Below are 16,355 nucleotides of genomic sequence, written 5' to 3' on the forward strand. Positions count from 1 at the left end.
GGTTGAGTTTTGAGAATCCTGGTTCAAAACTTGCCTAGACAGACATATCTGAGAGAATTTTTTAATTTTTTTGCCAGTTGTGGGGCCTGAACTTTCAGCCTAGGCACTGTCCCTCAGCTCTTCAGCTCAAGGCTAGTGCTCTACCACTTGAGCCACAGCGCCACTTCCAGCTTTTTCTGCTTATGTCATGCTGAGGAATCAAACCCAGGGCCTCATGCATGCAACACAAGCGCTCTACCACTGAGCCACCTTCCCAGCCCTTAAAAAAAAATTTAATGTCTGTCATGGGGCTTGAACTCAGGGCATGGGCACTGTTCCTATGCTCTTTTGCTCAAGGCTAGCACTCTACCATTTGAGCCACAGCACCACTTCCAGTTTCCTGGTGATTTATAGCCTTGCGGACTTTCCTGCCTGGGCTAGCTTCAAAACCACAATCCCCAGATCCCAGCCTCCATAGTAGCTAGAATTATAGGCATGAGTCACCATTGCCCAGCCTCTGAGAGACCTTTTTCTCCATTTAAACAACAAAAAGCCAGAAATGCAACTATCGCTCAAGTGGTATAGTGCCAGCCTTGAGCAAAAATGCTCAGCAAGAATGTGAGGCCTTGAGTTCAAGCCCTGGTACAGACACAAAAAAGAAATGAAAGAAAGGAAGAAAGAAAAAAAGGAAGGAAGGAAGGAAGGAAGGAAAGAAGGAAGGAAGGAAAGTAAAATAGCCAAAAGAGAACTGATACCCACTGTGTTCTCTTAGGAAAACAGGCGTTTTCCTGCAAGCTCTTCCTGGCAGATTTCCACTTGTATCTTTTGGCCAGACCAGGGTCTCTTGGCCACCCTTGGTACATGGCTGGAATTTTGAGCATTTTGCTTTTTAGCCTGTTTAGTAAAATAAATCAAGAGAGAGGGACATGGAGAATCATTTTTGAGCCAGTCAGTGGCATCTGCCCTCTATCACTTCATCCTCCTCAAAGAGATCCAAGCTTCATTCCCACCACTTCCCCACACCCTGCACCTTGCGTTGTTATATCACTGGAGGAGAACTTAGCCCTGGCAGCTTCTTAAGCATCCACCTTTAAATTAGTCCAGAAGGTTGCTGTCAAGGCCCTGCCAGCTACTTAGCGTAAAGGCACATGTGTGGAAGGTGCAGCCAGTTAGCCCTTAGTCCTGAGCTCCTCACTCTGGTGACAGTGTCAGGTCAAATTCTCTTTGCTCCCCTGATAGCTGGTCATGCAAGACATTTCCTGCTCATCTGTTTTACAAATTGCATGTCACCTGAGAAAGTCCTGAATTCCTGCACTTGCCTCCCCAGCCTGACTTTCCACACTGTCATTATCATTCCAAAAGAAGCTTTTTCCCATGGCTTAGTGCAGTCTAGACTGTACCGGTGTAGCTCCAGGCACCTTGGCTCTTGCAGAGAGCTTGGTGGAGGCTGGGTTTTATCTAGCTGCTATATCTACACTGGAGATGACCATAATTTAAGTGGCCTTCATGAAACAAAGCTGATTGGCTCCCAAGAACCCTTCAGAGCTGACCACCTCTCATGCCCAGAGCACCTGGATGGAACTAGGCCACTCCCAAGGACCAATGGTCTATGGTGTTTGCTTCCATGGGACACTGACCACAGCTACTAGAGGGCTACCTCCTGCCTCTGCCATAAGGCTGAATTCATCAATGGACCCCCACAATGGGGGCCAGAAGTCTTGGGCCTGCTTAGTGCTGGTGCTTTCTTGCATGTAGCTGCTCCCTTCCCTGCATCACTTTGATTAAGCAGCAAAGGACAGCGGCTGGGCATGTTACACCCCCATACACACCTGAGGTCATTATTGGTGGTTTTCAGACGTGACCGCACCCTTAGTGGAGGAGAGAATCCCTGGCGAGCAGGCTGCTGCCCAGGGCCACACGGAGATCCCAGAAGGAACCACAGGTGAGGGCGATTCTAGGGCTCTCCCCGGCTATAAAGCCCTGCCTGCTGCTGCAACTGTCCTGCTGCACAAATGCAGCCGTGTCTGAGTGAGGCGGGAATGTGGGCCATGGTGGGGGAGGTGGGGAGCTGCTCTCCACCAGGCTCCCAGAGAGCATCTGGGCCCTTCTGGATTCCTCCTGGATCCCACTCCTCCTGATTCATGTTATCAAATCCAGAGAGTTCTATGCCAGGTGTTTTAAGGTAGGCAAGACAGACCTATGCCACTTTCGCACCCTAGGGCAGTTCTTGCTCCTGCTCAGATGCTGACGGGTGGCAGGGGACCCTTAAGGGACAAGCTTACCCCCAGGAGCACCCAAGCACACAGGGTCTCAGCGGGTGGTCCCAGAAGAATTCAGAAATGTGGCCTGGCATCCATTTGGAGAACATTGTTGGCTTTCAACACTGTCATTATAAAACTGTCCCACACCACAGTGACCACAGGGATGGGGAATCTGTCTGACCAGGCACTGATGAGCCCAGTCACAAAGGCCCTAGGAAAAAGCCAGCACAGCCAGGAGCCCCAGGTACCGGCCCCCCACCCCCCGCCCACCCCACACACCTTTGAATCTTCTTCCTTGAGTGCACGGAAGACTCCAGACATTGGCTCACCAAGCCACAGCTGCTCAGCAAGCCCTGCCAAAGATCTCTGCACAGGAAGCTCCAGCAATGGAGGCAAGGAAAAGAACCCCAGTCGGGGCTCTCTGGCCTTCCTGAATCTTGGTGGTTTTTTGCAGCGAGAGAGGGCGTCATCCCTTCTACTTCAATGTTTCTACTTTGCTAGGTGATGGCCCTCTGCTGTTAGCAAAGTCATCAGAGATAGTGGAGGAGACTTTCTCAAGACTAGTAGAGCCTCAGCCTTGAGCATGGAGATTCGAAGGTCACAGAACAACTCACAGTGTGACTTGGTGATTTGTTTTGTTTTGCTTGCCAGTCCTAGGGCTTGAACTCAAGGCTTAGTCTCTGTCTCTAAATTTTTCTGTGCTCAAAGCTAGCACTCTACCACTTGAGCCACAGCTCCACTTCCATCTTTTTCTGAGTGGTTTATTAGAGATAAGAGTCTCACAGACTTTCCTGCCTGGGCTGGCTTTGAACAGCAAGCCTCAGATCCCAGTCTCCTGAGTAGCTAGGATTAGAGGAGTGAGCCACTAGCACTGGGCTGTGACTTGGGTTTTTTTGTTTTGTTTTGTTTTGTTTTGTTGTCTTTTTCTGTAATTATCACTTTACAGTTTTGTAATTTCTCCCCTATCCTGATGAAAACTTGAGCCAACTCTTGACTTCTTCCTTCCTTCTGGGAAAACAGAAACACTTTAGTCTCCATAGTGCCAAACCGTCTGCAAGTGCCAATCGGGATGAATGGTGGTCAGTCCATAGGACAGTGGAGCTCTGGCCCCATTCTGGGGTCACCTTACTCTGTCCAGCTGGTGTGGGGTAGGTGGGTAAGAGAGACAGCCAGGTAGCACTAGTGTGAGTTGCACCCCACTCCCTATATGTGTTCAGAGGTAGCTTCTTCCCGATTTCCCTCTCTGCCTCCTGCCATGCTCCTCTGAAGATCTCTGTCCACTGGATTCTAGCCACATGTCCTCCCTCCTTCCTTTCCTGGATCTAGCGGCAGACACACCTCTGCCGGTGGTAGCTTGCTCCTGCTGGTACCTAGTAGACACGATCTGTTGTCCCCACATGGTCTGTCTGATCTGTGCCCACTTCAGGTCTGTAGGCATGCAGCCTGCTGAAGGGGTCAGCATTGCACCTGTGCTCAGCCACCACTTGGCCTAGCCCCTCTTCCAACCTCTAGTTCTCCCAGGTAGAGCCCTCACAGCAGTCCTAAAGGTCCCCAGCCAGAGGGAGCACAGGTCAAGTATCTCGTCTCCAGGTGGCGATGGCTTGAAAACCATGGAGCCACTGGGCATGGTGGTATACACCTTTAATCTCAGCTCTTAGGAAACTGCGGCAGGGACTTGAACATAGCCAGACCCTGTTGAAACAAATAGTACAAGAGCTAGGGATATAATTCAGTGGAAGAGCACTTGCCCTGCGTTAGCAAGGAAGGCCCTGGACTCAATTCCCAGTGCCACACGAAAATGGTGGAGCCACCTACAGCTTGCAGCCCTTCATATCTTGGTATGGTATAGAGGTATTGGAAGCTGGGGCAACCGCTTTTCAGCTGTTGACTGTGCATGGATTTAGCATCTTGCTCCGCTGCATCTTGATGTTCCTATGAAGGTGGCCATGGATGTCCAGTGGGGGCTGACGCTTGGCTGCCCCACGGCGGAGCCCCTGCCCCCTTGAAAATATTCCCCAGGGATGCGAGATGTCATTTGTGACAGGACACCAGCACTGCTGTGCCATCTCCACCTTGGGTTTTTCTCATCTGCTAGGGTCAGAGATCTTGGCAAACCCCCAGCTCGGCCTCACACCAGGGCCAGAATGTCATAGCCCTATCTTGTTGACTCTCCTAATGTCAAGACAGTGATGAAATCCCTCTGTCTTGAGGAGTCCATGGCCATGTAGCTGGACTTGCTGACCCTCTGAGCCTGTCTTCCACTTCCACAATCTTATCCAAAACCTACACTTGGCAAACTCTGCCTCCTGGGAGATTGGCCCAATGCTTAGCTAATACCATATCACCTGACAATGAACTGTCGCCATTAGACCTAATGGGCAGCACAGGAACAGCTTTGGGGACCCAGGAGGTGTGTGATGATGACCTTAAGGAGGGGAGGTCCTGAGCCCATTGCCCTTTCCAGCCCCACCATAGCTTCCCCATGATAGCCAGTGGATTGGCTGTTAATAAGGTCACTAGTAGCTAGTCAGCAACTCCAGATCTAGCACTGCTATCCCTAGAAGGCCAAGCTGCCATGTTGGTTCTAGGTGCAGAGAAAGCACCACTAGTCTGGGAGGCAGGCTGCTGGCCCAGCTAGCAATGTGAGGCCTTCTCAGAGGCTATGGGCACCTCTTCCCACCTCAGGCAGCTGGTAATTCTAGGTCAATGCATTATAAACTCTGCCCAGGATGATTGCCTCTGCCGTGCTATAGCTTTACCCTAACTTCTGCTGTCTCCTAGGTATGAGCACTTATTGATTTGTGGCCTATTGGTGTAATCAGAGCTTTTCTCAGTCTTTTTTTTTTTTTGGGGGAGGGTCTGGTCGTGGGGCCTGAACTCTGGGCCTGGGCGCTGTCCCTCAGCTCTTCAGCTCAAGGCTAGCGCTCTACCACTTGAGCCACAGCGCCACTTCTGGCTTTTTTCTTTTTGCTTATGTGGTGCTGAGGAATCGAACCCAGGGCCTCATGCATGCAAGGCAAGTGCTCTACCACTGAGCCACCTTCCCAGCCCTTTTCTCAGTCTTTTTGTTTGGGGTGACTGGTGGCTCCCTAAACAGGAGCCCAAGATCCCCTGTAAGCTGCTCACCTGTTCTGGATGTTCTATTAAAGGGACACAAAGGGAAAATACTTAGCATCTTTGGAGGAACTACCTATAAGAGGCTCTCTCTCTCTCTCTCTCTCTCTCTCTCTCTCTCTCTCTCTCTCGCTCTCGCTCTCGCTCTCGCTCTCGCTCTCGCTCTTTCTTTGTGACAGCCCTAGTGCTTTATGCTCAAGGCTAGCACTCTACCACTTCAGCCACAGCTCCACTCCTGGCTTTTTGGTAGTTCATTGGAAATAACAGTCTCGTGGACTTTCCTGCCCCAGCTGGCTTTGAACCATAATCCTTAGATCTCAGCTAGGATTACTGGTGTGAGCCACCAGTGCCCAGCCAGATTCTCTTATTATCCCTGCCATCTTCCTACAGTCAAACCCACATCATCTCCTTGGAGCTTCAGAGAAGGAAATTGATTCAGAAATACCAAGTGGCAGTGCCTGGGTATGCACCTGTCTACCTGACCCCTCTGCATCATGCTTCCCTGGAACCTCCCGCCTGTGGTTCCTAAAAATGGTTCCATCCACCATCTCCTCCATCCTGGTGTCTTTGTGGAAAAGGTCTTTTCTTTCTATCTTCCTTTCCTTTCCTTTCCTTCCTTCCTTCCTTCCTTCCTTCCTTCCTTCCTTTCTTCCTTCCTTCCTTCCTTCCTTTCTTTTTCTTCCTTTCTCTCTCTTTCTTTTTTCTTACTTGTTTGTTTGTGACCGTCCTGGGGCTTGAATTCCAGACCTGGGTGCTGTCCCTAAGTTTTTTTGCTTATAGCTCCACTTCTAGATTTTTTATTTTCATTTTTATTTTTGGTGTTTAATTGGAGATGAGAGTCTCACAGAGTTCCTTGCCCAGGCTGGTTTTGAACTGCAATCCTCAGATCTCAGCTTCCCAAGTAGCTAGGATCACAGGCATGAGCCACCAGTACCCAGCTGAAAAGTTCCTTTCTCCCAGGTCTTCATCACCTTGAAGGGGTGTGGTGCTGTGGCTTTTGTTTCAGGAACTCATGTCATCCCTGTCCCGAGCAGTGACTTAGGGGCAGAGCTGCAGCAAAGGTCCTCTTAGGAGCCACTTTCCCTGCAGGTCTCAGAAAAGATACAGGAGACACAGAAAGCCTGGGTCCCAGCAAGCAGTAACTGTGTGCTTATGTTCTCTCCTTTGCCTCTGCCGGAGCAGCTGAAGAAGCAGGTATTGGTGACACCCCAAACCTGGAAGACCAAGCTGCAGGACACGTGACTCAAGGTCAGTGACCCCAAATTGTCTCCACACTTGAGGGTCAGGAAGAGGGGGATGGGAGCCTTCAGAGGGGGCTCAAACTCAGGGGACTTGGGGGACATGGTTCTCATCAAAGGTGGGCTACTTAGAGTTGGCAAGAGTCTTGATGGGGTCTCCTGACACCATTCGGAGTCTTTCCTGAGGTGCTCTGTCTCCTGAAGACAGCCAGCCCTGCCAGCCCAGCCGTGGAGAATGTCCAGCAGCTCTCCTAAAAATAACTCTGAACGCTTGCCCTCTTCCTCACCCCATCACCAGCAAGTGTTTGTGTTTGAGCTTCCTTTGGGGCAGCCTTCAAATCTCTGATTTCCTTCTCAGAAACTCAACTTCCGTGTTCAAGAAAAGCAGCTTTCCTCGGGCACTAGTGGCTCACGCCTGTAATCCTAGCTACTCAGGAGGCTGAGATCTGAGGACTGTGGTTCAGAGCCAGCATGGGTAGGAAAGTCCAGGAGAGTCTTATATCTAATTAACCCCTAGAAAACCAGAAGTGGTATTGTGGCTCAAAGCCTTGACTGAAAGAGCTCAGGGACTGTGCCTAGGTCCTGAGTTCAAGCCCCACAACTGCCACCAAAAAAAAAAGAATTTAATTTTAAAATCCTATTGCATTAATTTGAGGAAATGAGACTCTGACATAGGTTTTGGGGGGAGGGTTGTCTGGGTTTTTTAAAAATCATTTTTCTGGATAAATGAACTAGAGTTTACTGTATAATGTGGAAACATCTAGATTTTACAAAAGGTGGGCTGATGCATCCTGCCTTAGTGGTGCTGGCTGGTTTTGGGGAACACTGCCTTGCTGATGTCTATACATTCCTACTTTTAGAGGGGTCCTGGCCTACCACTGAGCCACGCCCGCAGCTCTCTTGTTTTCTTTTAGCTTTTGTATAGTGCAAACCCATAGAACTCACCAATTGTTTTCATATGAAACAGTGGATCTGAGTTTGTTCTGTAAAGCAGACCATGGTTTACATGGCTGTCTTCCCAAATAAGGCTTAGGAGTCTGTTCGTAAGGGGCCTAAGAGATGGAAACCCAGAATAGAGCCATCAGATGTTGAGACTCAGGTGTGTAAGGGCCTCGTCCATACCCAGCTCCCCCCAGAGGCAGACCTTCTTCCTTTGGGTGAACCTGGACACTGAGGGGGACCGGGGACAGTTTGTCTGGTCTCTATGTTTACTAGATACTCTTTACTTGGACTCTCCCTCTACCCCTCCCCCGTGACTGCCATGTTTAATATGTATGCATCCATTGAAGAAGCCCTCAGAACCCAGTAGATCTGGAGCAGGGCTCCTCCCTTCAGCACTCTAGCTGCAGTGTGCTACGTGTTTCATCCATCCTCATACACCACCGCACAAACCTGGATAGATGCCTTCAAAGTCTCTGCATGATTTCTGTTTAGGGAGGTCTCTTAGGGTCTTCTAGTATATCAGAGTCCAGAACATCCTAGTCAAGAGCAATTGCTAGGGAGCATTTTCCAGGAGGCCGCCTGCATCTTCCAGACCTGGCCTGTGGGGTTGCACCATGGTCATCAGCTCATTTTGTCCACTGAGAAGAAGCTTTGCCTCTCAGACTTAGAGCCAGCTTTCACCTGTGCTGGCTTTCTGGCTTTTGGGTTGTCCTTCTTAGAATTGGACTGAGGACCTCAATAAGGTACCTGAAGGCCCTTTGAGGAACAGAAAGCAATCTATTTTCTTGACACCAGCTGTGTGCTTGGAGCAGGCCACGCTGAGGGTGGAGCTGAGTCTCTCTTGGTGAGCCAGTGTGCAGCCACACTGATTCCAGTGAGGGACAGAAGTACAACCCACAGTTACCCGCATATGAGTGCTCACACCTGTATCAGTGCACACATGTTCTCCCCTATCTTCCCCCACCATCCAGATATCTTTCTTTTCTAAGGCTCTAAATCCTTTGGGATAGTTAGTTTGCTCAGAGGAAAGCTAGAGATCTATGTGGGTAATTAGTGGTGTATTAAGACTAGATGGAATGTTCAAAGAGTTGAGATTAGTGCTGGTGGCTCACGCCTGTAATCCTAGCTACTCAGGAGGCTGAGATCTGAGGATCTTGGTTCAAAGCCAGCCTGGGCAGAAGAGTCCATAAGAATCTTACCTTCAATTTACCACTAGAAAATAAGAAGTAGAGCTGTGGCTCAAAGTGGTAGAGCTTGCCTGGAGTTAAAGAGCTCAGGGACAGGGACCAGGCCCTGAGTTCAAGCCCCACAACCAACAATAACAACAGCAAAGAAGGGGTGATTTTAAAAATAGAGAGGTTGCTTGTTAAAAGACCCAGAGAGCATAACTTTTCTGTCCTTAGAGCACAACCAGATTCTATTTTTAAAAAAATAAAAGATTCACATAAATGTGACATGAGTGAGCCAAAAAGAAAAAGTGTTCCATTGACCCAGTGAGTTGAGGGGCCATGTGCTGGGTGGCCAGCTAGAACACTGGAGCTCTTGTCTGCCACCATGCTCCAGCCCCACTTAGGTGAGAGGCTAGCTCTGATGGATGACCTGGACAGACATGAATGTGTTTCCAATTATAGGAATCTCATGGGAGACCTATTAATAAAAGCTTAATCTTTGGTGATCATGAATTAGGGCTTTTCCTAGTCTGTCAGAACATGAGCTTGAGGCCAGCTGGTTTGTGACTTCTGGCAGGGGAAGCCACGAGAGAGAGAGAGAGGGAGGGGACAGGGACCCTTGATGGGCTCACAAGAGATACTGATGGGTTGGCACCCTGCAAAAGGTCTGTGGGTAAGCAGTAAGTGGAGGGGAAATGCCCACACCAAAGGGACCTGGAAAGTCATTAGGCCCAAGCCTGCTTTGATAGATGAGAAAACTGAGGCCCAGAGAGGGGAGTTTTCATCTCGGGTCACCCAGCAAGATAGACAGGAGAACTTTCGTTCCAAGCAAACAAAAGCAACTTGATGGTCCCAGGGCCAGGGCCTGCCTTATGGTTGTTAAAGAGACTTGCAATGCTCTTTGAGTGTTTTTTTCTCAAAGCAAAAATCATGCTTCTGTTGAGCTCAGTGGCTCACATCTATAAACCCAACTTCTCCAAGGTAGAGATTGGGAGGATTGCAATTTAAGGCCACCCTGGGCAAAAAGTTCATGAGACTGCAATTGTACCAGTAAGCTGAACACGTACGTTTGTCTCTGCTTGCCTAGAAGTCAGAGGTAGGAGAATTGTGGTCTGAGGCTAGACCAGGCAAAAGCTTGAGAGCCTACCTGAAAAATAACTAAAACCAAAAGGGCTGTGGCATGGTTCAAGGGGGTAGAGCACCTGGCTAGCAAGTGAAAGGCCCTGAATTCAAACCCCAATGTCATCTCCCCTCAAAAAAAATTCAGACCGTGACTTCACCATTGCTAATCTTTGCCACTGCTGCCTCTTCAAACCCAGAGGAAGTGAGAGTTCCAGGACAGCAGAGGGAGGCACCTGAGAGGCCCCTGGCCAAGGAGCTTAGTGTTCAAGTCCAGCCTGGACATGGCGGTGAAGTTTCTGAGGACTCAGTGCCACCTCTGGGTGACCAGCAGTCAGAGACTCCTGTCCCAGCGATCACGCACCTTCCTCAACAGCATCCCACCCACCCAGTGCCTCCTCCACCGGGAGGGTCTGAGCAAACCCCCCAAGAGTGGGGACCAGAACGTGGAGACCAAGCCAGGGAGGGTCTGGCTGTTTTGAAGCCCTCTTCCCCTGAATATCTCCACATAGAGCCTGAGAGAGTCGGGATGGTCCAGGAAAACCTGCTCAGGGAACCAGAGTGCCATGAAGGCCAGTTATCCGATCCAGAGGTCCCAGGTCTGAGCTTCCAGCGCATATTGGACCTGCCTGGCACCCACTTCCTGCCACAAGGCTTCAGAAAGGCCACATACCCACCTTCAAGGATGGGACTTGAGGACACAGAGCGAAGCTACCCAAGCTCTGAGCTGCTGGAACACCAGGAGGGGCTGGCTCTGAAGGGGGTCTGGGGCAAAGAGAGGCAGGGTGGCCAGGAGGAGCTGGATGAAGACCGTGACGTGGATGAGTCATCACCCCACAACTCCATTTCCTCCCAGACCTCACCTGCCCCTGCCAGGCCATCCCCCGCCGTGGTCTCCAGTGAGGCTACTGGCATCCTCAGCTGGCCAGCCCAGGGTGCCATCCCACTCCCTGTTGATTTCCTCTCCAAAGTTTCTACAGAGACCCCAGCCTTGCAACCCGATGGGCCCTGCACGGGGCCTACCTCGGAAGGGCCTGAGGCCGTCCCCAAGTTCACGTTCCACGTGGAAATCAAAGCCAACGTGCAGAAGGAGCAGGCGCAGGCCCACCCGGATTTGGAAGGGGCTGCACTTCTGGGGGCCCCTGGACAGGAGCAAGAGGCCCGGAGCCTCTCTATGGAAGAGGCCCCAAAAGAGGCTGGCCTTCTGGAACCATCTAAGAAGCAGCCTACAGCTAGCCTGCCAGGGAGACCCGTCAGCCGGGTCCCTCAACTCAAAGGTCTGTGTTTCCAGCTCCCTTGCTCGTCCCCCCGGCACCCTCCTGTGCCACTCAAGCTGCAGGCCCTGCCACTGAGCTTCCGGCCCTCCTCAGCTCCTTCAAGTCCAAGCTCAGGGACAGGCACTAAACTGAACACCTGGGCCACCACCGCTCCCACCCCAGTCCCTTGCTCCTCTCACGCTTCCCGGCTGGCCATTCTGCATGTCACCACCGACACCCCCCCCCCAATCCTGTGCTTCTGCCCTGTGTGGTTCTCTGGTCACTTGATGTGGCACTGTGGTCCACTAGCCCACACAATGTTGGTGGGCACCCTCCACAAAAAAGATGCCACCATTTCAAGTTTCTATAACAGGCCTTATATATAGTCTAGAATCATCCCAACATTTCCAAGTCGGTTAGCCCTCCTTTGTAGATGAGAGAACTAAGACTCAGAGAGGCAAACGAAATCCACCTAAGGTCATACACTGTAGTAAGTGATGGGGCCCAGTTCTGAGTCTAGGCACACACCTCCCATGGCCCCATGATGCCCTGGAGAAGGCGTTGCCATGAGCTTTTCTGCCAGAAAGGCACCAGAATCTGTCTTCCGCTGCAGACAACTCATACAGCCTTGGAGAGAACCAAGAACCCAAGGGGAGCCCATAGCCCTACCAGCTCGTGGATGAGACAGTGAGCAGAAAACAGCTGCCTGGTCTAGTATACCCTCCTCCCTGGCAGAGATGGAGGTCACTGTGCCATCTCACAGGGTCAAAGCTCAGCCACATGGAGCATGGAAACAGCCACCTTCCAGGCAGGTGCATTGATAGTTTAAAACACAGTGTTTTAGAATTATTTACAGGGCTCAGCAATGGATGCACCTTAGTTCACAGTGACAAGTCGATTTTAGATTCTACTTATGCAGATTCTACTTATGCAGAACATTTGATTCATGGTAAATAAAAGGAGTTGTGTTTAATTTTTAAGATGGAGATGAGGCTGCCGGTAACTCACTCCTGTAATCTTAGCTATTCAGGAGGCTGAGATTAAGGATCTCAGTTCAAAGCCAGCTGGAGCAGGAAAGTGCTCTTAATCTCCAATAAACTACTCAGAAAAAGCTGGAAGTGGTGCTGTGGCTCAAGTAGTGGAGTGCTAGCCTTGAGCACAAAGAAGCTCAGGGACAGTGCCCAGGCCCTGAGTTCAAGCTCAAGGACAGCAAAAGAAAAAGATTAAGCTGAATACCAGTGGCTCAAAAATCTGAGATCTGGAGGATCATGGTTTGAAGCCAGCCTAGGCAAAAAAAATCTCCATGAGACTACAACCCCAAGGGCAACTGGAGGTGTAACTTACCTGGTAGAGCACTAGCCAAGTAAACAAGCAAATGTGAAGCCCTGACTTCAAATCCTAGAATTAGGAAATTTTTTAATATTTTTTTTTGGGGTCCGGTCGTGGGGCCTGAACTCTGAGCATGGGCGCTGTCCCTCAGCTCTTCAGCTCAAGGCTAGCACGCTACCACTTGAGCCATAGCACCACTTCTGGCTTTTTTTTTTTCTGCTTATGTGGTGCTGAGGAATCGAACCCAGGGCCTCATGCATGCAAGGCAAGCGCTCTACCACTGAGCCACCTTCTCAGCCCCATAGGGAAAAATTTTTTAAGATTAAAAACACTCGGGAGACTGAGGCAGGAGGACCACAACTTTAAGGTAGCCTGGATTTCCGAAGTGAGATCCATGTATATGTATATATTTCCATGTCCTATTTTAAATTCCAAAATGGCAGGGGACAAATGACTACAGTGTTTCTCCAATGATACTTTATTTCCATCCTGACCCATCAGACATCGATACTGTGTCCAGTGGAGGATGATAAGGAAGAGCTCCATGACCCAGTGAGTGTGGAGAAAACAGAACAAGCAAAGTTAAACCCAGCTTTGCTGGTGCAGGCAGGACTTGTCAGCACCCTTAGTGTGTAAATGTGAACTGTGACCATCTAGGAAGGATGTCCAGGATAAATTTCTTGGCTGTATTTGCAAATGGTAGTATCTCCTGGAAGAGGGCTTCCTCTTTATGTCCCCTTTCCCATCTTCTGATGGGGAAGGCTGGCCCAGCAGATACTGTTATGGTGATACACATAATACTGTTAATTTGGGCAAAGGAAAAAGCATGGGGGCTCCTGTTGCAGTGCAGATTCCTGGGTGCTCCTTTAGGTTTCCAGACCCAGTGTGAGGCAGTGCAGAGCTCATATATAAGCAGCCCTGCCAAGCGAGTCTTTGTACAGTCACATTGGAAGTCTTCCAGGCTAGAGAGGCAGCACTGATCACTTTAGAAATCCAATCTACAGCTGCAGCCCAGAGCCCTGAGAGACCGCATGGCCATAAGGCAGGTGGAATAGCATGTTGAAACCAAGAGCAGCAGCAGTCTATAGTCACATGTTCACCTGGTCACCAATGACCAGCAAGAGGGAAAGGCTGAGTAAGCATGAGACTGAGTGGTTCAGCTGGCTCCACCCAGATGCCATCTATGGATGTGTGACAGTAACTCATTTATACCTGACTTGGAGAAGTAGCTGGACTGACCTCCATAAAGGCTCCTATTTGGTGGCAAGACCCTGACCTCAGGGCCAGAGTAGGGTTGGATGGGCTCATCTGAAAGCATCTGGGACTAGTGGTAAGATCTCCACTACTAGGGGCAGTTTGAGGGGGGGTGGGTCACAGATAGAATGATGACTCCCCTGCCAAGCTTACCTGTTCTGGTGGCAGGTGACCTTGGGAGGAAGGTGGTTGAAAGTAGGATGGCTGGGAAGTGGACACTAGGACCACTTCCAAACTGGAGGCCTGGAACAGAAGAATCAGGGTGGCTCCCCAAGGAATTTGGGCCCTGGCTCCTAAGTGGAACCTCACAGGTTCCACTTGCCTGGCTGCAGGATGTACACAAGTCTTCCACTCTGGTTTTGGGATCCAGCAGGAAGGGAACCTGGTAGGTCATATCATTGGGACCTTTAAATACTCTTTCAAGTAAGGTTGGCTCTGCTGGGATGGGGTTGACCTTGGCAGAGACAGGGAGATAGCCTATGGCAACCCAGGGTCAACAGGTGCCTCTAACAGTGTCCACTGCAGCCCTTCTGCATGTCCCTCCCCTCACCAGCCTGCCACCCCCTCTTGCTGGGTTGCTCTGAGCCATGGCTCCAGTGTGCTGTGTGATACTAACCAAGTGAGACCCAGCAAGTTTGAAGGCGAAGAAAATCACTTTGGTTTCCACGAAAGCCAGGCACCAGTCCTGAAGTACAATTAGCTCTTCCTGGAACTGTGCACACAGTGTTGTAACACACAGTTTTGTTTTGTATTTTCCTATCAGCTCGCATGGTCAGTAAAAGCAAAGATGGCACTGGAAATGATGACAAGAAAGCAAAGGTAAGTGGACCAGACCTTGAAGCGCAAATGCCGGCCAAGTTCGCTAGTTCAGTATGAGTACAGGCTCATACAGAGCATGTGCAGAGCATTTGTCACCAAGATACTGCTGCTATTGTGTTTTTCTGCAAGCTTTTAGAAAAAGGAAGAAAAAAACCCGCAACATTTATCAATTTTGCTAATAACACCAGGGAAGGGCGGCCCTTGGTTGATGAATTCCTGCTCCTAATTGCCATTTTTTCACACAGTTCAAATGAAGGCATGCTTGAAATTTTCTGCAGTAACTTTGGGCTTGCACATTTTCTGCTTGCCACTACAGACCCAGCAAAACACATATATATTTAGGATACATAGAAAATTTAAAAAAAAATGTGGGGCCTAGCACCGGTGGCTCACACATGTAATCCTAGCTACTCAGGAGGCTGAGATCTGAGGATCATGGTTCAAACCAGCCTGGACAGGAAAGTCTGTGAAACTCTTATCTCCAATAAACCACCAGAAAACCGGAAGTGGCTCAAGTGGTAGAGTGCTAGCCTTGAGCTGAAGAGTTGAGGGACAGCGCCCAGGCCCAGAGTTCAAGACCCACAATTGACAAAAAAAAAAAAATACATATGGGGGCTGAGAGAGCATTGAGCAAGGAAGTGATCTCGAGCAAAAAGCAGGGTTATAGGCAAGGCCTTGGAAGAGAGCTGGGAGGGAGGCTGGCATGCAGGGACATGTATGCCAAGGACAGGAACAGCACAGGCAAAGTCTAGTGAGGGTAAGCAGCTTGGTTGTTGTAGAGCTCTCTCGGGGCGCTGACATGGGTTTGAAGAGGTACTGGAGGATCAGGTTTCTACCCAATCCACGTCTTAAACACAGAGTGGACAAGCATGGGTCAGTATAGTAGACCCCCATCTGGCAGTTTTGTCAAAGTGGTGATATGATATATGCAAATGAAGCAGCCTACATCCTGGGTATTGCCTGTCCCTCTCAGCCCAAATCCATTAGTGACTTTTTATCTGAGAAAATGCTCCTGAAACTGCACAATGGTGTCTTTTCTGGAAAATTCCACCACAGTCCCAGATTAGGCCTTTTTTTTTGGGGGGGGGGGTCCAGTTGTGGGGCCTGAACTCTGGGCCTGGGCGCTGTCCCTCAGCTCTTCAACTCAAGGCTAGCGCTCTACCACTTGAGCCACAGCACCACTTCCGGCTTTTTTCTTTTTGCTTATGTGGTGCTGAGGAATCGAACCCAGGGCCTCATGCATGCAAGGCAAGCACTCTACCACTGAGCCACCTTCCCAGCCCCAGGCCTATTTTAAAGGAATAGTAACAAGTTTGACAAGAAATGTACTTATTACCTTACTTATGTAACTGTAACCCCTCTGTACATCACCTTGATAAATAAATAAATAAAGAAATAAAATGTCCAGTATAAATGATGCCTGGAAAGTCAGGCACAGCTGGCTGTAATCCTAGCTACTCAGGAGGTTGATATCTAGGAATCATTGTTCGAAGCCAGCCTAGACAAGAGACTCTTACTTCCAATTAACCACCAAATAACCAGAAGTAGAGCTGTAGTTCAAATGGTAGAGTGCCAGCCTTGAGTGAAAAAGCCAAGTGAGAGCAAGAGTGACACCCTGAGTTCAAGTCTCAGTACCAGCATGAAGATAAAAATTAAAAGAAAATGAATTAAAATAAAATGAGCCCTCCAGGCGCTAGTAGCTACTATAATCCAAGCTACTCAGGAGGCTGAGATCTGAGGATCACAGTTCAAAGCCAGCCCCAGCAGGAAAGTCCATGAGACTCTTATCTCCAATAAACCACTCAGAAAACTGGAAGTGGTGCTATGGCTCAAGTGGTAGAGCGCTAGCCTTGAGCTGAAGAGCTGAGGGACAGC

At 49.7% G+C, this 16,355-nt stretch overlaps 1 protein-coding gene across 15 annotated transcripts in view; it reads left to right on the plus strand.

Annotated features, from left to right (window-relative positions):
• The window catches only part of Mapt (microtubule associated protein tau), a 102,173-nt gene that overhangs the window by 55,869 nt on the left and 29,949 nt on the right, over positions 1 to 16,355 (plus strand). For 6 of the 15 annotated variants that reach the window (XM_070027676.1, XM_070027673.1, XM_070027680.1 and 3 more), the window contains 2 exons: positions 6,537 to 6,602; positions 14,425 to 14,480. In XM_070027676.1, coding sequence (XP_069883777.1) covers positions 6,537 to 6,602; positions 14,425 to 14,480 — 122 coding nt within the window. Of the gene's footprint in view, positions 1 to 1,834; positions 1,922 to 6,536; positions 6,603 to 10,022; positions 11,100 to 14,424; positions 14,481 to 16,355 lie in introns of all 15 variants that reach the window. The other 9 variants (XM_070027668.1, XM_070027666.1, XM_070027667.1 and 6 more) reach the window with 4 other exon arrangements.

Source organism: Dipodomys merriami, unplaced genomic scaffold (assembly GCF_024711535.1).
Source record: "Dipodomys merriami isolate MVZ:Mamm:240054 unplaced genomic scaffold, mDipMer1.0.p SCAF_19, whole genome shotgun sequence".
Lineage (NCBI taxonomy): Eukaryota > Metazoa > Chordata > Mammalia > Rodentia > Heteromyidae > Dipodomys > Dipodomys merriami.